We start from the raw sequence: 26,112 nt of genomic DNA on the forward strand, positions 1-26,112 counted from the left end.
GAGGGACAGACTCAGGTATGCAGAAAGTTAACTCTCATTTTCAAAACGTAATGAACGTATCCTTCTTAGACTTTAATAACTGATTTAAATTTGGTTTTGCCTCTTAACATGATATGATACAAAAGAGATTTAGGTGGCATAAAATTTGCCAAGATTACTTTATGTATCAAATCATTTACATTCAGTTGAAAGGCTACCCTAAATATTTTGAGGACAGTTCTGTGGAATGATAAACATAGGCATGAAATAGTCATGTTTCTGAGTCAATTCACGATAATTAGGAGACAAAATATCCTTAAACACCTTTTCTTGAAATGAAGGAACTATTTCATCTTAATGATCAAGAATGTACTGAAAAAAGACAAGGACCCTTTCATAAAAAGAAATGTTACCTTTTAAAATCCCTTTGTGCTTTTCAAAACATTGTCTTATCTGTTACTCAATCCTTATATCAATAATAAAAGGCAGGTGCAGAAGAGTTCATGATCTCATGACTCAGTGGAAAGCCCCTTGCTGATAAATGGTAGAATGAGGACAGAAACAACCCTCTCTTCATCATCTCTCATTCCCTCCTCACTGCCACCCTTTTCCTCCAAATAGGGGATGTTTGTGTCATTTATGACATCTAGAGATATCTGCCAATTTGGATGAATCTATTATAGCAAAAACTGAGAGCGATTTAAAGAATTTCAATATTTAGGCCTAAAAGTAGACATTCATCCAAATTAATATCTAAATTTTTTTTGATGATTACAAAACTGTGATTCCTCTCAAATAGCCTCATAAAAACAACCAACCAAACAGAACCACAATGTGCTTCTATTGAAGGGTCTACAACAATTAAGCCAAAGTTGTCAAGGCACTTTGAGAAAAATGTGTTGGGTCTTTCATGGTAATGAATTCTTCCACTTTGAATGACAAGTTTCATAATTCATGGGCCCTCACTCTTTTGTGGACTGTCACTTTGTTTTTAAGATAGCAATTTAACTACATCAGCATTGGCAGATCTTGGGCAAATTGTTTCTCTCCTCAGGCCCCAATTTTTTCACATATGTAAAAAGGCTATGCTTAGGTGAATGTACAGATTAACTATGGTTATGTGTGTGAAAATATTTTGAGAACTTGAGCATTCTATATATATGCCTTATATACGAATAGTATACTTACATATATAAACATTTGAATCATATGAATGTTGTATAAAATGCATCAAAAGGTCTTCTATATGCTTTATTAAACATTTAGCACTATCTTAAGGGAAAATACATTATTTTCAAAATGCACACATAGTCTGTATTGGTTCATTACTTCCACAAATCTCCTTGGTTGTGTATCCATTGCGGAATATGGCATCTCTTAATCGAGAGATTTGTTTACTTTTTAAACTCTGGCAGAATTTCCAAAATGTTGTAGCAGTGTGGAATAATGTGATCACCTTATATTTGTAAGAAAATATAGTGTTGATGGCTTTAGCCAGTCTGTACAGACTCCTTTGAGAATTTATAGAATTATCCCCCAATGTTGCATATTACATCTTACCTGTGAGGACCACAGAAGGTGATAAAACCAAAAAATGAAATGATATGGTGCCTAGTTATAAAACCTCATTGTCTTTTTCTTTTTGCAGATAAGTGTGTTTAAATGGTTTGCTTGTTTTTGCTTACTTCCCTAAGAGCACCAGAGGTGGCAGAACATCCAAGCATGATTTTTCAGAGCCCCTGTCCCTTCTCTAGTCAGGCATTCACCCAATTGGCACCTTTTGGCAATAGTTCTCTTAGCTCTGTGATACTCATTGACTCATTGATATAAATGTTAAGGTACTCAATTTATCTTTTTTTTTCCCCCACAATCACTTGTTTTCGCTTGGGGACCTCCATGTTTGTGTTTTCCCTTCAACCGTGAATTCATTTTCTTTAGAATAATTCCTTTGACTTCTGGGAAAGAATAAGAAATTAGGGGCGCAAATCCACTGAGAACCCTGTCCCATGTTTAATTGAGAGGTTTCTCCCCCTCAGACTTCTAAAGTACACCCATTTCTAAAGAAGTAGCATGGGTAGTCTGTCCTGGAACATGGGCAGTAGCTTGAAATGTGTTTTCGCCGTTAAATACAGGGAACTCCGATCCAAGGAAGCAAGCTTCGACTTCCAGGATACTTATCCGGGAAAGGCTTCCACTCTGCAGAGGACAGTGGCTTGATAACAACTGCAGCTGCTCGCGTCCGGACACAGTTTGCTGGTCAGTACAGTGCGTTTTTGTTTTGAGTGGCTTTTACAGTGTGATGATGTGAAGGTTGGAGTCCCATTTATTTAACTGGGGAAGAAATTCCAAACTGACAATGATGTCTTCTTTCAAAATGGCACATGGCTCCCATCCTGCGACATTGGTAGCAGGATAAAGGAGTCACAGGAGAAAAAAAAAAACAAAAAACAAAAAACAAAAAAAACTTTGGAAAATGCCCAAGGAAGGTGAGACAATTACTATAGAAAAGAAGAAAATATCAATAGTATTCTACTCTTTCAAACCAGAAAGCCGTGGCCTTTCTGCCTGCTCAGAGACTGCACAGACAGGACTTTGGTTTGGGAAGTTGGAAAAAGCCAGCCTTACTGGGCCACAGGCCTGTGCATCTCACCTTTCTTCCCAGAATAGTGAACCTGCTAAACCCCTGCGTTCCGAGTTCAGCAAGCATGAGGCTTCTTTGAAGTTTCAATTCTTTTCATTTTAATTCCTGCCTTCTTTGAATTACCTGTCCTCAGGTGAGATGCACACCTGTTAAGAATTTGTTTCATGCTTGCACAGCACACATTCCCGTATGCACCTGCTACACTGTAGAAATCACAATCTTTGTCTGTTTGTAATAAATGGAATCCTGTTTCAAATGAGTGCAGTTCAACCTTGCCTTTTGTGTGTAAATCTAACTTTTTATAATATGTCTACCTTGACTGAGACAACCTGCTCTTATGTAATGGGGAATGACTGTGACTCCACAAGTATTTTCTGAGTGCCTATTACATGTCTGGGGGAGGGGAGGGGAATGCAGCATCAGGTTTCAAGAATTGGACACATATGGACCCAGGAATGAGAGTGACCCACCCGTGCCCTTCTCTCTGCAGATCCCAAGAAGACGCCCAGCCGACCAGGAAGCCGAGCTGGAAGCAAAGCTGGCAGCAGGGCCAGCAGCCGTCGAGGCAGTGATGCGTCAGACTTTGACATCTCTGAAATCCAGTCGGTGTGCTCAGACGTGGAGACTGTCCCCCAAACACACAGACCTACGCCCCGAGCAGGTTCTCGGCCATCCACAGCCAAGCCTTCGAAGATCCCCACGCCCCAGAGGAAATCACCTGCCAGCAAGTCCTCAAAGAGATAGTGCAGTTGGTTCCACCAAGGCCTTTCCTTGAGCATTTACTATTTAAGTTTGAACAATGTAAAATATGATGTAGAAATTATTGTGAAATATTGCAAGAGGTGAGCTTAAAATTCTGCAGATGGCCTTATTTGTGTATTTGTCTTTTTATTTGATCTGTATATTTTTTTGGTCAGATGTTCTGGGGTTAAAGTCACATCATATGTGAGTGGGAAGAGTTTTACATGAACTATCATTTCTGCACTGTGACGTGTAGAGCACACACTAAAATCAGTTACTGTACCTACAGGTAAGTCTGCATCCTCTGACCGACACAGCACTGCGACGCTAGCTAACGTTAAGGATACCTCGTGACATTTTCTTGTTTGAATGGAACTGCTGAAAAGCTGAAAGACACACAGAGGGGGTATAATGTTGAGATTTGAATGTAGACCAAGAAAGCTAAACGCATCCACACACAGTTCTGTAAGCGGTATCTGACAGAGAACTCACGGGGAGTTACTTCAAGCACTTGCCAGTACAATGATGTTCAAGTACCTTGCAGCGTTTCTGTGCCATTGCTTTAAATGAAGCCGAAACGTTCTGGATATTAGACCTATTATACTGTAAGAATATAATTATAAAGTGCATTCATATAAACATGAGGTTTTCTTTTGCTTGAGTGGACAGTAGCACCTGTATCATTGAACTCATTTTGTATCAAAGCAATTTTGCTTGCAGAAAGCTCTGAAATAAAACATGTCCCTTAACTACATTGCTATGGAATTAATTTTTTTTCCCCAGGGAAAATTAGTGTATTTTTTTATGAGCAGTATCAATTTGGAGTGACCAAAAGATACTTAAAAATGGGTTTATTTTGATTTCTCATCTGAAATAATCATGTTCTGGTATTATATCTATCTATATTTAATAAATATATACATTTTAATTTATTATGTATACTCACATACTATAGAAAGATATTAGTATGCATTTAATAAAACATATTCACTTGAATATATGGAATACCTGATTATTTAAAGTGAACTTTTTCTGTTGTTTATTTATTGTAAATAAAGGTTTTGTGTATGATATATGTTTATTAATACTATAACAGGATAAACCTGGGAGTTTATCAAAAGCAGGCACTTATAGTGTCAACCACTCATTCTAAAAATATTGGATGCAGATTGTTATAGCCAAGGAGGAATCAGTTGATAGATCAATCACAAAAACAAAACAAAAAAAATCCCCCATGAACTGAAAGCAGAGAATGTGTGACAGGATAACTGATTAGTTTGGGGTAATATAGTAATACTCTTCTAGCCTATGTACATTCAGAAATCAAATTATAGGGTAAGTGGTTGGCCTAGTAGCTAAGATGCTGCTTACCATACCTATATCCATATCACGGGGCTGACTCTGAATCCCAGTTCTTGCTTTCTGCTAAGGCAGGCCCTGGGGGGCAGCAAGTGATGCATTGCTCTCAAGTACTTGGGTCCCTGCCACCGGTATGGAAGACCCTGATTGAGTTCATGGCTCCTGTCCTCAACCTCTGGCCATTGGAGGTGTTTGGGAAGTGAACTAGTAGATGAGGGTGCTCTCTGTCTCTCTCATAAAAATATTTTAAAATTTTAACCAAATTACGGAATTCTCATAAGTGTGAAAAGAATATCAGATACAGTGAAAAGGATCGCAAATTGTTGCTTTGAACATGATGGGTCACACGTTTCTGCCTAACTTCATGAATTTGTTGTAGCCAATTAGAGTGTGGTATTCAGGTTCCTGGGAACAGTGTTGCATGTGCTTCCTGCTTGGCCTTTTTGGTGGAAGCCAAGAGCGTGGAGTTCCCACTGACATGAAATTAGGTGCCATTTTAAAGCAGTGGTAATTCCTTCTTTGTTAAAAAATGGGTCTCAGGTGGGAGCCCTTGGTGAGAAGGGTAATTCTAACCTATGAGATCACATGCGTTTGATTCTAAACGTGTCATCTGAGAAAGCAATTGAAATCATGTTCATTCCTTTGCATATGATCACATTTCCACTTCAAAGGCAAATATTTAAGGGAATGATTTTATCCTAACCTGTATGAATGCTACGCCTGTTACAGAGCTAAGGATTTTCCTTTTATAGTAGTAAAATGGGCTTTTTGAAAAAAGATAAGTGGTTTAAAACATTTCAGAGAAGTCTTGAAGTATTGCTCCTCGTTATCAGCATTCGCGCTCCTGGTGAGCTTTTCAAACACTGGGATGGTAGCTGATTATTTCTTTCCCTTGGAGCTAAGAATCCAAGAGCTTCAGGCTGACCTCTGAGGCCTCTTCAAACAATTTTTCCACTCCCTACACACATTCTTCTCTGTTGCTTTTCTTTGTTTTACTTTAACAACAAGGACATGGAAATGAATCTGAGTACTGAAAATCTTATTGGGAAAGAATGAATCTTAAGCCTCAGGAAAGCTGGAGCACAGAGTAAGCTTGTGGGTCTAATAAAACAACAGTTCTTGTAGGCTGCTACCTTCTCCTGAAATATTAGAGTCCTCTTTGGCTTCTGTACAGAAGTAGACGGACCTGGCCAAATCTGAGATCTGGTTTCTTGTTATAGCAAGTATAGGTGGAAGAGCTAGAGAAAATACCCCTTGGCTGGCTGGGATTGACTGTAACCTTGCAAAGGGAGGAAGGTGATCTAATGCCACCATATGGTACATTCGCAAGTGCCCATTGCTTCTCTGAGGGTGTCTGACAGACTCAGCCACCTGGAGTCCCACAAAGAAGGCAAAATACTGTGACTTTGACTTGTTAATATCAGGGAGTTTCAAAAAGTTAGTGGAAAATGGAATTGAAAGCGTGTTTTTTTTTTTTTCTTGAACATTTTGAAAACCCCTGCTAAATTCCTTTTACTCATGTTCCAGATTATTCTATAATTGCCAAAATCTGCTTGGACATGGACACAATCATGAACAGGTGTAGGCAACAAGAAACAGTCCATATGACTGTTTAGAATATCTGACTTAACCTGCAACATTAGTTGAGTTTTTGAGAGTTTTTCCCCTTGACTGTGGCCTCTGATGGACTAAATTAAGAATATAGGGGGGCCGGCACTGTGGCACAGTGGGTTAAAGCCCTGGCCTGAAGCGCTGGCATCCCATATGGGCACCAGTTCTAGTCCTGACTGCTCCTCTTCCGATCCAGCTCTCTGCTATGGCCTAGGAAAGCAGTAGAAGATGGTCCAAGTCCTTAGGCCTCTGCACCCATGTGGGAGACCCGGAAGAAGCTCCTGGCTCCTGGCTTCGGATCAGCACAGCTCTGGCCATTGCGGCCATCTGGGGAGCGAACCGTCGGATAGAAGACTTCTCTCTCTCTGCCTCTCCTCTCTGTCTGTAACTCTGTCTTTCAAATAAATAGAATGAATCTTAAAAAAAAAAATAGAATATAGGGGGAACACTGCTGTGGCATAGTTGGTTGGGCTGCCCCTGCTGTTCTGGCATCCCATATAGGTGCCAGTTCGAGTGATGGCTGCTCCACTTCTGATCCAGCTCTCTGCTGTGGCCTGGGAAAGCAATAGAAGATGGCCCAAGTGTTTGAGCCCCTGCACCCACGTGGGAGACCCGGAAGAAGCTCCTGGCTTTGGATAGGCCCAGTGGCCATTTGGGGAGTGGACCTTTTTCTCAGTCTCTCTCTCTGTAACTCTCTCTCTCAAATAAATAATTTTTTTTTTAAAATGTAGGGGCCAGCATTGTGGTGGAGCAGGTAAAACTACCGCCTGTGACAGTTCGCATCCCAGATGCTCCACTTCCAACCCAGCTTCCTGTTAATGTGCTTGGGAAAGTGACCAAAGATGGCCCAAGTGCTTAGGCTCCTGCACCCATGTGGGAGACCCTGAAGAAGCTCCAGTCTCTTGGCTTCAGACTGGAACAGCACTGGCTTTTGGGGCCATTTGTGGACTGAACCAGCAGATGGAAGTTTCTCGCTCGCTCTCAGCTCTGTCTTCCAAATAAATCTTTTTTAAAAATAATATGTATAAAACAAAGTGTGTTTAAAGGAATTTCATTTCAGTTGACCTATACTTTCATTGTACTCAGTTACTGGAAATTAGAGTGCCTAAGAGATGAGACTAAAATAGAAGTTTCAAAAGTTTCAAAAGCTTTCTCCAAACAAAAACAAAACATTCTTCTAAAATATGACTAAAGCACAGCTACTTTTGCCCCAGGGCAAAGACTAGGAAATTTAGTTCCCGCAGCCTTAGACTGTAGCTGATGTGCCAGTAGTCTCCAGGCTTCTTAGCTGGCATGTTCCTGTCAGCCAAAATTTTTTGAGAAAACACCTCCAATGTATGTTTATTAATTTTCCTGAGATATATTTTGCATATACTTTATCATTAGCTAGTTTCCCAAGGGTCACTATAGTCTGAAAGATTTATCATAACAATAGTGGTACACGTCTATATTTCTAATAGTATTGACAACTTTCTTGGTCAACTTTCTTGGTACAGTCTGATGAGATTATCTGCTTCAGTCACATCCTTAATGTCACTTTTTCTAGAAAGAGAAGTGTCATCTCTAATTCATTCTAAAAATTAAAGAATATTGAGAAGTCTTAGAATGGTTCATAAGACATGGATTTATGCAAGCTGTTTTATGTAAAGATTATTAAAAATAATAAAAATATTCATCCAACTTGATACAGATAAACTGCAGTTTTTTGTGCTTGCTGAAAGCAAGCTAAGGAGTTTGGGGTCTGTTGAGATTTTCACTCTGCCTTTGGTCACTTCAGGTGCACACCTTGAGAGGTGACATGACATCCACTCAGATGCTGTGGATTTTGCTAGAGGGACGGCCCCAAGTGTCAGTCTATAGTCAATGTTAATGGAGGTTGGGGCTGGTGCTGGTGCTGTGACATAGCGGTAAAGCCGCTGCCTGCAGTGCAGGCATCCCATATGAGCGCCAGTTCGAGTCCTGGCTGCTCCGCTTCCAATCCAACTCACTGCTATGGCCTGGGAAAGCAGTAGAAGATGGCCCAAGTGAGTGTTTGGGCCCCTGCACCCATGTGGGAGACCTGGAAGCTGCTCCTGGCTTCAGATTGGCCCTGCTCTGGCCATTTGGAGAGTGAACCAGCAGATGGAAGGCCTCTCTCTCTCTCTCTCTCTGCCTCTTCTTCTCGCTGCATAACTTAACTTCCAAATAAATAAGTAAATCTTACAAAAAATTGTTAGTGGAGGTTAACTTCCTCCTTTAAGAGGAAATGGAAATAGACATCTTATTTTTTCCTCACCTCCTATGAGGTCACCGTACATATGTTGACTTATAGAGATCATTGTTATATTTTTATCTTTCTACCTCTTCTCAATCATCTTTTTCCAGAGAGTAGAAAAGTATGCTAAGAAGGTTCTTCCTCATGGACACACACACCTGTTCTCTTTGGCTCAAAACCGTCATTAGCTATACTCTGAAGATTTCTTGAAGCCACAATTCAAGCTTTGGCCCTTGTTACCCATCTCTTCTGCTACCATAATGGCAATCTATTGGTTTCCTCATTTCCAGTGGTTTCTTCTCCATACATGAGGTTGGAGGAATCAGCCTCATGCAGAGGGACATGCCTTTTGATCTGAAGGACTGGAAGAAAGAAAGGTTAAGAGGGGACAAGAGAAGCTAAGGCAGTTTCCCTGTGCTGACATAATGTTTCAGCATATTTGAACATATGGTTTCCTGCCTGGAGTTAAGCAAACGATCACAGATCAAGACATCAAGTTTTAATGGTACTCAGAAGAGAGAATTTGGGAGGAAGGTACACTGTGGGTGGGAATTTGGTTTGGGATTCTGGGAGGCTAGAGCAGTATGTATGAGCAAGCAGGAGCAGAGAGATGAATGGCCAAGAGTGATTTTTTTTTTTTTTTTGACAGGCAGAGTGGACAGTGAGAGAGAGAGACAGAGAGAAAGGTCTTCCTTTTGCCGTTGGTTCACCCTCCAATGGTCGCCACGGCTGGCACGCTGTGGCCGGCACACCGCGCTGATCCGATGGCAGGAGCCAGGTGCTTCTCCTGGTCTCCCATGGGGTGCAGGGCCCAAGTACCTGGGCCATCCTCCACTGCCTTCCCGGGCCACAGCAGAGAGCTGGCCTGGAAGAGGGGCAACCGGGACAGAATCCGGTGCCCCGACCGGGACTAGAACCCAGTGTGCCGGTGCTGCTAGGTGGAGGATTAGCCTATTGAGCCGCGGCGCCAGCGAGTGATTGGTTCTTTAGGCATTGACTAAGCGTTGCAAGAATGTGAATTTTGGGGCTGGTGTTGTGCAGTGGGTTAAGCCACTGCTTGTGACCTGGAATCTCCTATCAGAGTGCTGGTTCGAATCCTGGTTACTCCACTTGTAATCCAGCTCCTTGCTAATATGTCTGGGAAGGCAGCAGAAAATGGTTCAATATTTGAGCTCCTGCCAACCATGTGGGAGACTAGGATGGAGTTCCTTGCTCTTGGCTTCAGCCTGTCACAGACATGGCTGTTTTGGGGTTTTAGGGAGTGGACCAGTAAATGAAAGATTCATTTTTCTCTCTGCCCCACTCCCTTTCCCTCTGCCTTTCAAATAAATAAATAAGAATGTGGATTTTGGGAAGTAGGAGGCTCACCATTTCTTTAAAAATTAGTTTCAGCTATTCCTAGTCTTCATTGATTTTTATTGTGCTTATAGCAGCACATGCATGGCAAAACCAGTTAATAGCCACCCCTTAGAGTTAGGGAGGGGTGGAAGAGTCTACCTCATGGCTCTGGTTGGTTGTGCTTCAGAGCCCCAAATAGGCTGAGGTGTCCTTGTGTGTTTCTCTGGCTTTCCAAGCGACAGGAGTATCTAACGTCAGCAGTATAGTATTTCAGTATGTGCTTATTATACACGCATGGCTCTAGTCACGAATTATAAATGGATTGCCATATACACTAATTTCTAGAAGGAAGATTAACCAATTATAATAGCATACATGGCGCCGCGGCTCACTAGGCTAATCCTCCGCCTAGCGGCGCCGGCACACTGGGTTCTAGTCCCGGTCGGGGCGCCAGATTCTGTCCCAGTTGCCCCTCTTCCAGGCCAGCCCTCTGCTGTGGCCAGGGAGTGCAGTGGAGGATGGCCCAGGTGCTTGGGCCCTGCACCCCATGGGAGACCAGGAAAAGCACCTGGCTCCTGGCTCCTGCCATCGGATCAGCGCGGTGCGCCGGCCGCGGCGGCCATTGGAGGGTGAACCAACGGCAAAAGGAAGACCTTTCTCTCTGTCTCTCTCTCTCACTGTCCACTCTGCCTGTCAAAAAAAAAAAAAAAATAGCATACATGGCTATGTCTTTTGTTATCCAGTGTGGAAGAGTTTATTTAAAAAATAACCACCCAGCAGGCATTTGTTAGTTAAAACACCACTTGAGGGTGGGCACTGTGGTACACAAATTAAGAGACTGCTTGGAACACCCACATTCCATATCAGCATGCATAGGTTCAAATCCCCACTCTGCATCTGATCCAGTTTCCTGCTAATGCATACCCTGGGACACAGCAATTGATGGCTCAAATATTTGGGTCCCTGCCACCCACATGAGATATTCAAAGTGAGTTCTGGGCTCCTGGCCAGCTCAGCTCCCAATTCCAGCTTCCTACCATTACATATTCTAGGAGGTAGTGATTGATGTCCCAAGTGATTAGTCCAAGTCATCCACGTGGGAGACCTGGATTGTGTTCCCGGCTCCCAGCTTTGGTCCAACCCAGCTCCATCTAATGTAGGCATTTGTGGAGTAGACCAGCGGGATGGGAACACTCATTCTCTGTCTCTATTTCTTTCTCTCTTTTGAAAATTCATCCAATGGATGCATGAATATATTCTGGTCAATAATCTAGTCACAATATACCTGCTTGAGCGTTAACCACTGAATTCAAAGAATAGAAACGTTTTGAATCAACGTCTGCTTATGTTTTCTAGTACCATATCTGACCATGGTTTAATTTTGCATTGTTTCTCTTGGTAAATGTTTTGTATCTCAGTTTTTTGATTATGCTCATGAAGTCTTACATTTAAAAAATACATTTATGTGTCAATTTTTATTTATGAGGTTCTGAACATATAGGATGTTCTCAGTCAGTCACTTAACTAGTACATTTGTATTATTGAATTTTAGGAAATAATTGAATGAAGCCAGAGAGAGTGTTATTTGTCCAGGGTCACATGACTGGAAAATGAGTGAGCAGGTAGATCTTTTCATGCTGAGGCCAATGATCATTCAGCAGCATCTCACCATTTCACCAGGGCTCCTGCATCCTTTTATAAAGAAGGTAACTTAATAAGGCAGACAGAATCATGACCTCCCTTAGGAGCCCATGCTCTGGATTTCCCAGCATAGTAAACTTTAGATAGTTTAGACCTCTCTTCAGGTGCTAGAAATCCATGTCTGGATTTTCTACAGTCACAAACATTAGTTAAGATAGTTGTAGACCTTTTTTGGAGTGTTGGAAATGTCTTATGTTCCATAACTAGACTAATTTTTCCATTATTTCATGTCTCATCAAATTATCTAGTTCCCCAAAAAATAGCCTTTTAAAGTTGGTTTGCTGAGTCAGATGGTCTGATTTGAGGTATTTAACATGCCTTTCCACTCCAACTATTACAAGATGCACAATGACTTCGCCTTTAAAATTGTTTCATCACTTAACTATGAATGAGCTCTGATTCCTCTTTTGCTGCCAAGTAAGTATCCTAAGTGACTTATTTGAACCGGACCTTTGAAAACTAGCTTTTGCTTAAGCTCATTAACAATATGTATGGATAAATGTTCACTAACTATGTCTTGGTGTGTTATTTTCAAATGAAATGGTTTCCAAAAATATGTTTCAGGTGTGCAGAATATATAATGTGACCTAACCCCAAAAAGGCCTAATGCATATATATAAAAAATTATGTACATTCAAAATTTCCTGCTTAATTTTTGGTCAATTGGATTGTGATGCTTTACAAGATGACCCTAGGCAGTTATCCTGATTCCATTATTCACATATTTCAAATGATGTTAGTACTTGCATGCATGTGTTCTTTTGCTCACTTTTACTCTGGAAATGTATCATTTAATATCATTACAAATATATCAGTGTCAGAATTCTTAGCTCTTGTGAAACCATATTAGGATGGTAGTTAATTCAGTGAAGAACTTTTATTTAAGTATATCCCTTTTATTTATATTTATTTATATTGGTTGCATTTTGAAAGAAGGATAGCACGTATATTCAATGGCAGATTTTATTGTCCCTTTCTGATTCCTAAATTACACTTGTTAATTGTATAAAATTTATAAAATATATAAATGTATTAACAGGAATGCAAAATCACTCATCACCCCAATTCTCAGAATAAATCATTGATAAATTTGAGGGTGATTATTACTTTATGATGTCATTTTATACTTTTGATATCTCTAATTATGTTTTGAAATTTAAAAAGGCCAAAGATACTGTAAGCTTTTTATCAATAGTTATTTTGGTCTTTAAAGCAGGAAATAGAATATTTCTGTTATCCCTTTCTAGACAAAAAAAATTGCTCTACAATTTGGTGACTTCAAATAACTTACCTGACAGCTTTTACATCAGGCATGTGGGCAAAGCTTAGCTGGATTCTCTGCTTTAGGGTCTGTCATGAGACCACAATAATGTAGCAGCCAGAGCCACAGTAATCTTAACTTTCACATGGGGCAGAATCCACTTTCAAGGTCACTCATCAGTTGGCTGGTGTTAAGATGTGTTGTTACAGCAGCTGTTGGACTAAAGGCATCAGTTCCTTCTAGCTGTTGATTGGAGGCCACCCCAACTTTTTGCCCACATGGACCTCTTCAGTGTGGCAAGCTTCTTCATCAATGTGTATAAAACAAGGGTTGGGAGTTTGGCTTAGAGGATAAGACACCAGTTAAGAAATCCACATCTCTTATCAGAGTACCTCTTGTTTAATCCCTGGCTCTGACTTCTGATTCCAGCTTTCTGCAAATATGTACCCTGTGGGACAGCAGTGATGGCTCAAGAAGTTGGGTTCCTGCCACCCACATGGGAGTTCCTGAAGGCATTGAGGAAATGAACCAGTGGATAGGAGTGTTTCTCTCTCTCTCTCTCTCTCTCTCTCTGCCTCTAAAATAAGTAATTTTTCTAAGTGTGAAAATCAAGATGGTACTAAAATCCAGCAAGGTAAAATCATAATCTTTTCATAACCCAAGCACAGAAGTGATGTTCTATCACTTTTGCCATACTGTGTTAGTTGGAAGCATGTTGCTAGGTTATGCCCAAACTTATTAATTAGATGTTGCTGTGGATTCGTTCTAAGAGGAGGAGCTTGGTAGGGGCAGGAGGCACAGAGTCACGACACAGACACCGGGAGCCGGGTGAAAGCAGGCTAGAAGTGAGCAGCTCTCAGACTTGTTTATTTCAGTTGGTGCAGCAGCTTATATAGCCGAGGCAGCCAATCCGGTCAAGGGGTGGTTTATGCCATAACCAATCACTGCCTGTTGCCAGGAAGGCTCCTTTGCCAGGTGGATTCCAAAGCCATTTCCTGAGTAACTGACGCTCACTTGCCAGTGGCCATCTTGGCATGGCCTTCTCATTCCACCACAATGAGGGGCATGATTACCAGGAGGAATGAATCATTGAGGGTCATCTTTGAAAACTCCCTACATTAATACTAAATCAGAAAGGCTATATTTTAATCTGTTACGTTCCTTATGCAATAAAGAGACTGGTTAAAAAATCTCAACAACAAAGTCTCTAAAGCCTTTTCCAATATTCTTGTTTTAAAGCATGACTCCGCAAAATTCAATTACTGGTTCAATGCAGCCTAGATTGGGAAAGGAATGTTTCTTAAAACCTCACTTTATAAAGAAGTTACTTACAATAGTTGAGAATGAACATGCAGGCAAAAATTGTCTATTCCAAGCCACAGGAGTTTGACGGGCAGTGAAAGCAACAAACACAATGGTTACAATACAGATGAACTTCAGTTACTCCCCAGTAAGCACAATGGAAAGGCAGAGGGAAGTTAAGAACAAGCAATCTTCAAGTATCAGAGGAGGATGGTGTGAATTATCTTTAGGCTGAGTGCTCATTAGAACCCACCTCATCTCACCTCGATTAAATGTCGCTTTGCTTCCCTCTCTTAAGTTCCTTCCTCCTGTTACCCTGTGGCTGTGGATTGCTGGTACGTGGAGTCATGATTCTCTCCGCTGGAGAGCACCTATTCTCAAGGCCGGCATATGTGCAGTGTTTCATGGGCCCTTAATGCTTGCTTTCATGGGGACCTGTGTTGTCCCAGGAGTTCCCAGGAATCAGATAGTCAGAGTTAATACCACATCCAAATCTTTCAAGGGATCGCACATTTGTTGCACATGCATTTTAAAAGAGCTGTGCTCCTTGTGAAGCAGGGGAAATAGGTTTGGCAACAGATAAAACATGTTCCTGTGGCTTCTGCCCTGTAGGCACGTTCTGGCACAGTTTGAAATTTGGTTTGTGCCAGTGAGATGACTTTCAGATTCAGAGTAACTGCTTTGTGATGTTCTCTTGAAAACCAAAGTGCACAAAACACCTCATGAACAGGGCACTGTTTCGTGGACTTCAAACTGTAGTTTAGCTTAGAGATTTTACAAATAATGAAGAAACAGTGCTTAAAGAGATTTTTGCAGCAGCCATGAACTAGCTTGGCTGTGAATTATTGTTAAACAATCTATAAACAATTGAGATAATTCATTTAGTACCATATAAATACATCGGTGTATAGGGGGCAGAGCCATTTTCCAGTATGTACTGCTTCTTGGGAAAAGCCAAAAGAATACTGAAGCTACTTTGGGGAGTGTGACTCTCTCCACCTTTCTGCCCCCACCATTGATAGTTACTGACAGGAATTGGGATTCTTTTTTTTTTTTTAAACTCTTTTTTTTTCTGACAGGCAGAGTTAAACAGTGCGAGAGAGAGACAGAGAGAAAGGTCTTCCTTCCGCTGGTTCACCCCCAAAATGGCCACCACGGCCAGAGCTATGCTGATCCGAAGCCAGGAGCCAGGTGCTTCCTCCTGGTCTCCCATGCAGCTGCAGGGCCCAAGCACTTGGGCCATCCTCACTGCCCTCCCGGGCTACAGCTGAGAGTTGGACTGGAAGAGGAGCAACTGGGACTAGAACCCAGCACCTATATGAGATGCTGGCACCACAGGTGGAGGATTAACCAAGTGAGCCATGACACCAGGAATTGGGATTCTTATAGGTATCTCTGTTCTAGAAAACTTGTTTTATTAAATCTCATCAGTGAATTGAGGCAGGAATTATCCCAAATTTCCCTTAAGAAATTTGATGAAACAGAAGCCCGGAGAATTACATGCCCAAGGCTGTCCAATTAATAAGTAAAAGAATCCATGTTTAATGGCCCAGTTCTGGCTGTACCCAAGCCCATGATCTTTCTACTGTACCATGTGCAAGTGGCTGTCTTTTAGATTTATTTTCTGTCCCAGTCCCTATCTTTCTTAAAAAAGATTTATTTTATTTATTTGAAAGACGGAACTGCAGAGAAAGGTAGAGAGAGAGAGAGGTCTTCCATCTGCTGGTTCATTCCCCAGATGGCCACAATGGCCTGAGCTGCTTCAATCTGAAGCCAGGAGCTTCTTCCGGGTCTTCTACGTGGATGCAGGAGCCCAAGGACCTGAGCCATATACTCCTTTCCCAGGCCATAGCAGAGAGCTGGATAGGAAGAGGAGCAGCCAGAACTAGAACCAGCATCCATATGGGATGCTGGCACTTTAGGCCAGGGCTTTAACCCACTGCGCCAGTCCCTATCTTAACTGATCAGTTTCTTACTGTATTTTTTCTTTTTTTAACTTTTATTTAATAAATATAAATTTCCAAAGTACAGTTTATGGATTACAATGGCTTCCCCCACCATAACTTCCCTCCCACCCTCACCCCTCCCATCTCCTGCTCCCTCTCCCATTCCATTTGCATCAAGATTCATTTTCAATTATCTTTATATACAGAAGATCAATTTAGTATAAATTAAGGAAAGATTTCAACAGTTTGCACCCACACCGAAACACAAAGTATAAAATACTGTTTGAGTACTAGTTATAGCGTTAATTCACATTGTACAACACATTAAGGACAGTGATCCTACATGAGGAATAAGTGCACAGTGACTTCTGTTGTTGACTTAGCAAATTAACATCTTGTTTATGGTGTCAGTAATCACCCTAGGCTCTTGTCATGAGTTGCCAAGGCTATGGAAGCATTTTGAGTTCGGGGACTCGGATCTTATTTAAATGAGGTCATAGTCAAAGTGGAAGTTCTCTCCTCCCTTCAGAAAAAGGTACCTCCTTCTTGGCCCATTCTTTCCACTGGGATCTCACTCGCAGAGGATTTTTTTTTGACAGGCAGAGTGGACAGTGAGAGAGACAGAGAGAGAGGTCTTCCTTTACCATTGGTTCACCCTCCGATGGCCGCTGTGGCTGGCACACTGCGGCCAGCGCACCACGCTGAACCGAAGCCAGGAGCCAGGTGCTTCTCCTGGGCTCCCATATGAGTGCAGGGCCCAATGACTTGGGCCATCCTCCGCTGCACTCCCGGGCCACAGCAGAGAGCTGGCCTGGAAGAGGGGCAACCGGGACAGAATCCAGTGCCCTGACCAGGACTAGAACCCTGGGTGCTGGCGCTGCAGGCGGAGGATTAGCCTAGTGAGCCATGCTGCCAGCCTCGCAGAAATCTTTCATTTAGGTCTTTTTTTTTTTCACTGTATTTTTTTTTCTAATTGGAGGGCTTTAGCAAATTAGGAAATAAAAAAAAAAAAAACTTAAAATATGTTCTTTCCTATCCTGCTTCCCTGCCAACATAAAAAATTTTTAAAAATAGAATTTATCTAATTTATTCAAACATTGCTTACATGACAGCCAAATATGGGGAGAGATTAGCAAGAGAAAAGCAGAATGTTTAACAAGTGATTGGGAAGCACAAAAATGTGGATCTTTGTAAATCAAAGTGTGCAACTGATTTGTGCTCAGCTTTTGAGGGGAATTCTTTGGCTTGTAATATATAAACATGTAAACATGCTTGAGGATTAGATGGACTTATGACTCTGAGTCAGTAGAGGAGTCCATCCTTTGTGCCAAAAATTGGTGAACTTGGCCCATTGTTATGGCTTATCTCTTTGATGTATAGTACTTGAGTCTCCGAAGATCAAGATGGCCTTTGGATACAGTACCTTTTTCTTTTCTATGCCAGAGAGAATGCTAACTCCAAACTAAATTTATGACTATAAATGCCAGAGCTACCACAGTACATAGCTGTGCACCAGCCAACAGGTTTGTGGGGAAATGTTAGGGAAGAAGGATTACCTGGTTCCAGCACATATTCTAGCATACATGGTCAGCATGTAAAATAAATCCTAATTTTTTTGACTCAACCAGAATACTGCAAATACTTGCTTTCATGCTTGTCCTTTGCCTTCTTTCCTCCATGGCCTTCGAAGTGGTAGGCACATGACAGAAAGTGATTACCCATCTGGTCACTCTCTTGTCTGACGTCAATCCAATGGTTACCAAACAATGGCTGGTAGGAAAAACTCCCGCCCCCTGATATAATACCACACAGTAGGGAGCTCTCTGAGTTTTTTAACCCAAGATTCTTCAGTTATCCTGCATCAAAACTGGAATTGCTATATAGAGGAGTATTTTTAAAATAGATAGATGAGAGTTGAAAATTTAGAAAAATACAAACATGATCTAGACATGCAAGCTGGATGATCTACAAATAAGGTAAAATTTAACAAGTCTTACATATGTGAAAATAAGGGAACAAAATGCAGAACACAAGTTTATCCATAGCACAGATATGGAAACTAAGTTACTGTATGTTCAGTGGAAATGAGTTGGTGATGTGATTATTAAATGATCTTGAGCTGTGTCAGTAGAGATACAGTGCCCACCCTATATTGTTGTTAAACCACCTATACTGTCGTGCCTCATAAAATGTGGGCAACTTCTCAGCTTCTACAAGTGAGGGACCAGAAAACCATTCAGATGCATATTGGAAGTGGATATAATAATGTGGAAGAATAGATTTATGAAATTTTTAATCTAACCAACCGCAGTGTAGTTGTTGCAAAGAGATGTATTTTGCAAGTGAATCTACAAAATGTATGTACTGCTTACTTTAATTGTAACAGATCAGTGAAATCCAGTTAACCTTAGTTATCACAACTTTAATGTGTAAATTTCTTCACACCTAACAAGAAAAGCTAACAATAATTATTTTACAACTAACGTTGATTTTCTTTAATAAACAAACACACACTCCAGATTCTAGATACTAGAGGAAGAATTATCTAAACTTCTCTGTATTACAGGGATGTTCTTTTACTTTTTAGATAACATAGTTAGGCACTTGACTTCACAATGACCTGATATAAAATATGTGTAGTTTACTTAAATTCTTTTTTTTTTTTTTTTTTTTTTTTGACAGGCAGAGTGGACAGTGAGAGAGAGAGACAGAGAGAAAGGTCTTCCTTTGCCATTGGTTCACCCTCCAATGGCCGCCGCGGTCGGTGCGCTGCGGCTGGCGCACTGCGCTGATCCGATGGCAGGAGCCAGGAGCCAGGTGCTTTTCCTGGTCTCCCATGTGGGTGCAGGGCCCAAGCACCTGGGCCATCCTCCACTGCACTCCCTGGGCACAGCAGAGAGTTGGCCTGGAAGAGGGGCAACCGGGACAGAATCCGGCGCCCCGACCAGGACTAGAACCCGGTGTGCTGGCGCCGCAAGGTGGAGGATTAGCCTAGTGAGCCGTGGGGCTGGCCAGTTTACTTAAATTCTATGGTAACCAACAGGTAGCCATTTGCTAACCATTTCCTTTGTTAAGTCTTCTTTTGGTTTCCATTAACATTAATTTTTTGTGACTGATAACAATTGCCAACTTAAATAAATGTTAAATGAGAGTATGCTGGGATTATAGAAGCTATAATAATAATGGTTTTCATATAATTCAGGTATTAATATCCTATTTAGAGATGAGCAAACAGAGAGGTTAAATAAACTGCCCAAGACCACATAATCACAAACAAAACCCAAGACTGGCTTTTTTTTTTTTTTTTTTTTTTTTTTTTTTTTTGACAGGCAGAGTTAGACAGTGAGAGAGAGAGAGAGAGAGAAAGGTCTTCCCTCTCCTGGTTCACCCCCCAAATGGCTGCTACAGCCGGTGCTGTGCTGATCCGAAGCCAGGAGCCAGGTGCTTCTTCCTGGTCTCTCATGCGGTAAAGGGGCCCAAGCACTTGGGCCATCCTCCACTACCCTCCTGGGCCACAGCAGAGAGCTGGACTGGAAGAGGAGCAACTGGGACAGAGAATCCATGGGGTGGGGGTGGTGCAGGGGGCTGGCGCCTCAGGTGGAGGATTAGCCTAGTGAGCCGCGAAGCCGGCCAAGACTGGCTGACTTTTGTGACTCAATAGTTGTCTTTGAATATTTGAAAGATAATTAATAGTAGAAAACTTTTGATTTCATTATAAGGAAAAACATTTCATTAATCACAGCTGTCCTAATGTGGCTACCTAGGATGCAGAGTTGCCAGATAAAATATTCATATAAGATAACCAGCTAGCTTTGAATTTCAGATAACACTGAAAAAAATTTTCAGTATAAGTATGTCCCAAATATTGCATAGAACATTTTTATGCTAAATATTATTTATTTGAAATTTAAATTTAATTTGGCATCCTATATTTTTGCTTGCCAAATTTGGCAACCCTACTTGGGAAAAATTGTATTTCCAGGTGCTGATTACGAGAAATGTGAATGATGGCATGGAGGAGTGCTCTTGAAGATCTTTTTTTTATTTTTTATTATTTATTTTTTATTTTTTGACAGGCAGAGTGGACAGTGAGAGAGAGAGACAGAGAGAAAGTTCTTCCTTTGCCGTTGGTTCACCCTCCAATGGCCGCCACGGCCGGCACACTGTGGCCAGCGCACCGTGCTGATCTGATGGCAGGAGCCAGATACTTATCCTGGTCTCCAACAGGGTGCAGGACCCAAGCACTTGGGCCATCCTCCACTGCCTTCCCTGGCCACAGCAGAGAGCTGGCCTGGAAAAGAGGCAACCGGGACAGAATCCAGCGCCCCGATGGGGACTAGAACCGGATGTGCCGGCGCTGCAAGGTGGAGGATTAGCCTAGTGAGCTGTGGCGCTGGCCGGATCTTGAAGATCTTACCATCTTTCCATTTTCTTTGTTTCTAGTTACTTTGTAAGGATCATTTCACTGCTCCCTAGTCCCTGGTTTGGATATGGTACAGTGGAAGATGCGAAAGAGAACAGCACTCTAAAATTATCAAAAAAAAAAAAAAAATCCAGTATGTGAGTGAAATTGATATCCTGAGATTTGATTATTGTTTATAGCCTTTGTACTCCCGTGGAACACCAGTCTTTCTTTCTACTTATCAAATTCTTTATTTAATATAGGATTAAGCCTGTGACTATAAAGTAAATTGAACATATGTCATCACAAAAATTAAGGAAGGAAGAAATAGGGAGGAAGGGAAACAGGGAGAGTGGAAAGTATCATTATGGGCATAAAATTGTATATATGAAATACATAGAATCCATTCTCTTTATATAAAAATAATTTTTTTTAAAAAAGAGTAATTGAACTGTGTTGGTGGTGATTTTTGGAAACATACCAATTGGAAGACTGTGCTCCTATCAGGCATTGTGAAATTTTCACCACCAAGATGCAACATGTACAATGTATTTTTTGTACATTCCTCCAATGAATTAGGGCTTGGGAGTATTCTTCCTAGTTATGGGATTTAGGATAAAAAAAAAAGTTCTAGAAGAGTTTCCAAATTACATAAGTTAAGAATTGGCCTATTTTGTATAATAAAATCAAATATTTAGGAATAAAATTAGAAAGATCTCTAAAATGAAAATTATACAACACTGATGAAAAAACCATGGGGTATACACAAAATGGAAAAATATTGTTTGCTCATATACTGGAAGAAATAATATTGTTTTTTTTTTTATCTTTTATTTAATGAATATAAATTTCCAAAGTACGACTCATGGGTTACAATGGCTTTCCCCCCCATACCGTCCCTCCCACCCACAACCCTCCCCTTTCCCACTCCCTCTCCCCTTCCATTCACATCAAGATTCATTTTCGATTATCTTAATATACAGAAGATCAGCTTAGTATACCTTAAGTAAGGATTTCAACAGTTTGTTCCCACACAGAAACATAAAGTGAAAAATAATAGATGATTTTTTTTTTAAATGATGATGAAATCAGATCAGACCTATTGTCATGTTTAATCCCAGTGAGAGTCAAGTTGGGAATTGATAATTTCTTTTTTTTTTTTTTTTTTTTTTTACAGAAGATCAGTTTAGTATGCATTAAGTAAAGATTTCAATCGTTTGCACCCCCATAGAAACACAAAGTGAAATATACTGTTTGAGTACTCGTTATAGCATTAAGCCTCAGTGTACAGCACATTAAGGACAGAGATCCTACATGAGGAGTAAGTGCACAGTGACTCCTGTTGTTGACTTTACAAATTGACACTCCTGTTTATGGCATCAATAATCTCCCTATGCACCAGTCATGAGTTTCCAAGGCTATGGAAGCCCCTTGAGTTCTCCGACTCTTGTTTAGACAAGGTCATAGTCAAAGTGGAGGTTCTCTCCTCCCTTCAGAGAAAGGCACCTCCCTCTTTGAAGACCTGTTCTTTCCACTGGGATCTCACTCACAGAGATCTTTTTGCCAGAGTGTCTTGGCTTTCCATGCCTGAAATACTCTCATGGGCTTTTCAGCCAGATCCGAGTGCCTTTAGGGCTGATTCTGAGGCCAGAGTGCTATTTAGGACATCCGCCATTCTATGAGTCTGCTGAGTATCTCACTTCCCATGTTGGATCACTCTCCCCTTTAAGAAATAATATTGTTAACATGTCTATATTACCTAAAGCAATGTATAGATCCAACACAATCTCTGCTAAACTACCAATAAAATTTTTTGCAGAATTAGGAAAAACAATCTTAAAATTCATTGGAATCCTCCAAAACCCAGAATAGTCAAACTGATCCTGAGCGAAAAATAATAGTAATAATCAAGCTGGGGGCATCACAATATCTGACTTCAAAGCTACAATAATTAAAACAGCATGGTACTGCAATAAAAAAACAAAATATGATAATTTGACAGAATGGAGAGACAAGAAACTAACTGATGTACATATAGTCAAGTGATTTTTGACAAAAGTGCCCAGACCATACATTGGAGAAAGTATAATGGTGCTGGCAAAATTGGATGTATGTACGTATGTAGAAGAATGAAATTAGAGCCCTCCCCTCACCATATACAAAAATCAACACAAGATTATCCAAAGCCCTAAATTTAGGACTGAGACTTTGAAGTGCCTAGAACAAAAAGTAGGGGAAGCACTTCAAGCCATTGTGTAGATAATGAATTCTTTGCTACAACCCCACAAGCATAGGCAACAAAAGCAAAACAGGACAAATGGGATTATATCAAACTCAGAAGTTTCTGCACCTCAAAGGAAATAATCAATAGGGTGAAAAGATACCTGACAATTGGGAAAAATATTTGCAAGCTACTTATCCAACAAGAGATTTTTTTCAGTTTCTTATATATTTTCCATGACCTTTTTTCAATATTTTATTCACACAAGGTGAAGAAATTTCATGTATTTCATATATACATATATAGGAGCATAGAGATATTTCTGACCCTACCTTCCTTCCTGCCCACCCTCCCACCCTCCTCCCATTCTTCTTTTAATTTTTACAATGGCATACTTTCAGTTTATTTTATAGCCATAAGCTTAACACTACATTAAGTAAAGAATAAAACAAATATTAAGAAGAAGTAGAAAAAAGCACTGTTCCTCAACAGTAGAGACAAGGGCTATAAACAATAATAAAATCTCCAAATGGCAATTTCATTCATATACATTACAATTATTTTTTGTGCTCTGTTACTTACCACAGATTAGGAGCATATGATATTATCTTTTGGGAAATGGCTTGTTTCACTGAGTATAATGGTTTCCAGTTGCATCAGAATACAGGAATTTTTAATTCCAAAGTGTATATGTGGCATATTTTCTTTATCGAGTAACCAGTTGATGGACTTCCAGATTGATTCCATATCTTAGCTATTGTGAACTGAGTTGCTATAAGCATGGTGGTACAGATACTCTTTCATATGCTTATTTAATTTCTTTTGGGTGTATTACCAGGAATGGGATGTCTGGGTCATATGGTAGATTTATTCAAATTTCTGAATCTACAGACTGTCTTTCACAATGGCTGTAGTAGTTTACATTCTCACTAATAGTGTAGTAGGTTAATTTCCCCCACATCCTCACTAGCATTTACTGTTTTTTTTTTTTTTCATTTCTGTATGAGAGCCATTCTAACTGGAATGAGGAGGGAAAAAAAATCCTCATTGTTGTTTATGTTTGCATTTCCCTGGTGGCAGGTGATCCTGAGCATTTTTTCAAGTATCTGTTGTCCATTTGAATTTTGCCTTTGAAAAATGCCTGTTTATGTCCTATGCCCATTTCTTAACTGCACAGTTTATTTTCTTATTGAGTTTCTTGAACTCTTTATAAATTCTGGATATTAATCCTTTAATCAGATGCATAATTTGCAAATATTTTCTCCCATTCTGTCTGTTGCCTCTTCACTTCGTTGAGTGTTTCCTTTGTAGTATAGAAGCTTCTCAGTTTGATGCAACCCCGTTTGTTAATTTTGGCTTTGATTGCCTGTACTTTGGGGTCTTTTCCAAGAAGCCTTTGCTATGTCAATGTCTTGCAGAGCTTCCTCAATGTTGTATTCTCATAATTTTATGATATTAGGTCATAGATTATATCCTTGATCCATTTTGAGTTGATTTTTGTACACTGTGTAAGGTAGGGATCTTGTTTCATACTTCAGCATATGGAGATCCAATTTTCCCTATACCATTTGTTGAAGAGACTGTGCTTTCTCCAGGGAGTGATATTTAGCTGCTTTGTCAAAGATTAGTTGATTATAGATGCATAGACTGGTTTCAGGGGTTTCACTTCTGTTACATTGGTCTATGTGCTTACTTTTGTGCCAGAACCAGGCTGCTGTTTTGCTTATAACTGCCCTGCAGTATGTCTTGAAATCTGTAATTGTAATTAAGATTGCTTTAGCTATTTGGAGTCTCTTGTGTTTTCATATGAATTTTAGCATTGTTTTTTTAGTTATGAGAAGAATGCTGTTAGTGAAATAGAGCCAAAAAGACAAATATATATTTTCTCTGATTGGCTGTAGCTAATATAGAGAGTCAAAAAAAAAAAAAAAAACAAACCCTTAATGTGTATCAAGCTAAACTGACATCTTATTATTTGATAGTTGTCTATAACACCTTTATATATCCCTACAGAACAATGATCTATCTACTTTTTCCTTGCAGAGCTCTTCATTTAGAGGCACAATGAGCCTGTGATTATGAAGTCTATTCAAAGTATGTTATTTCAAAAAAAAATTAAGGAAAAAAGAAAGAAAGGAAGAGGAAGGGAGGAAAGAAAATATCATTGTATTCTTGCAATTGTACCTAAGAAATTCATGAAATCTGTTCTGAAAATATATTAATAAATTTAAAAAGTAGTAATAAAAAAGTGAAATGGCAAAGACCTGAGTAGACAGTTCTCAAAAGTGGAAATAATCACCAAATTTATGAAAAAAAATTCTATATCAGTAGCCATCAGGGAAATACAAATCAAAACTACAATGAGATATCAACTCACCCTTGTCAGAATGATTATTATCTTAAAGACAGAGAGCAACAAATGCTTGCAAGTTTGTGGATAAAGGGAAACTCTTATATCTCCAATTCACCGGTGGTGGGAATATAAATTAATGCAGCCACTGTGGAAAACAGTACAGAGGTTTCTTCAAAATCAGAAATAGATTTTTTATAAGATCCAGCAATCCCATTACTGGATATATACCTAAAAGACATGAACACATTGTATCAAAGATATACCCACACCATCATTTTTATAGCAGCACTGTTCACAATAACTAAAATATGGAATTAACAAAGGTGTCCATCATCAGATGAATGGATACAGAAAATTTGGTTTACATATACAATGGAACATTATTCAGTCAGAAAATGAAAATCTATCATTTGCATCAAAAAATATGCAACTGGAGGACATGTTGGGTGAAATAAGCTGGACACAGAAAGACCAATACCACATGTTCTTCCTTATACGTGGGAGCTAAATTAAAAATAAAAATCAAAAAACAAGAAAGAAATGCCTGTGTGTATCATGTTTGCAGCAAATACAGCGGCTTGTCAAGCTTTTAAAAAAATCTTTGTCAGATTTTTAAGAATTATATATTACCATATTTTAATGGTTTTATGACTTTTAAAATTTACTTTATATGTCCTTTCCTATTTTCCTGGTGACCTGTATGGTCTTTTTTACTTTTTATTTGTTGAACTCTTTATTTAGTGGCATCATTAATCCTTGGATTATAATGTAAATTTAAAATGCTATCTCAAAAATAATAGAATATTAAGTTGAAAAAAAAACAGCCTATTTTGAAGTTGATGAAACCATTTGTCTTGAAACATTCATTAATTTTTCTGAATAAAACAGATCAGAAGAATTCTCCTTTAAAAGATATAGCAAGTGGTCTTCAAGATCTGCCACATGGAATCTGTAAGCAGCGGCTCCATGGTGATAATTGACAGATAATGAAAGTTCAATTGAG

The 26,112-nt window shown here is 39.9% G+C and overlaps 1 protein-coding gene across 41 annotated transcripts in view; it reads left to right on the forward strand.

Annotated features, from left to right (window-relative positions):
* The window catches only part of DST (dystonin), a 486,283-nt gene extending 481,926 nt beyond the window's left edge, over positions 1-4,357 (forward strand). For 38 of the 41 annotated variants that reach the window (XM_051855540.2, XM_051855550.2, XM_051855545.2 and 35 more), the window contains 2 exons: positions 2,112-2,235; positions 3,111-4,357. In XM_051855540.2, coding sequence (XP_051711500.1) covers positions 2,112-2,235; positions 3,111-3,364 — 378 coding nt within the window. In that variant the 3' untranslated portion in view covers positions 3,365-4,357. The remainder of the gene's footprint in view (positions 1-2,111; positions 2,236-3,110) is intronic. The other 3 variants (XR_007923259.2, XR_011388661.1, XR_011388662.1) reach the window with 1 other exon arrangement.
* Positions 4,358-26,112: the final 21,755 nt, after the last annotated feature.

The sequence above is a fragment of the Oryctolagus cuniculus genome, chromosome 5, assembly GCF_964237555.1.
Source record: "Oryctolagus cuniculus chromosome 5, mOryCun1.1, whole genome shotgun sequence".
In the NCBI taxonomy this organism is placed as follows: Eukaryota; Metazoa; Chordata; class Mammalia; order Lagomorpha; family Leporidae; genus Oryctolagus; species Oryctolagus cuniculus.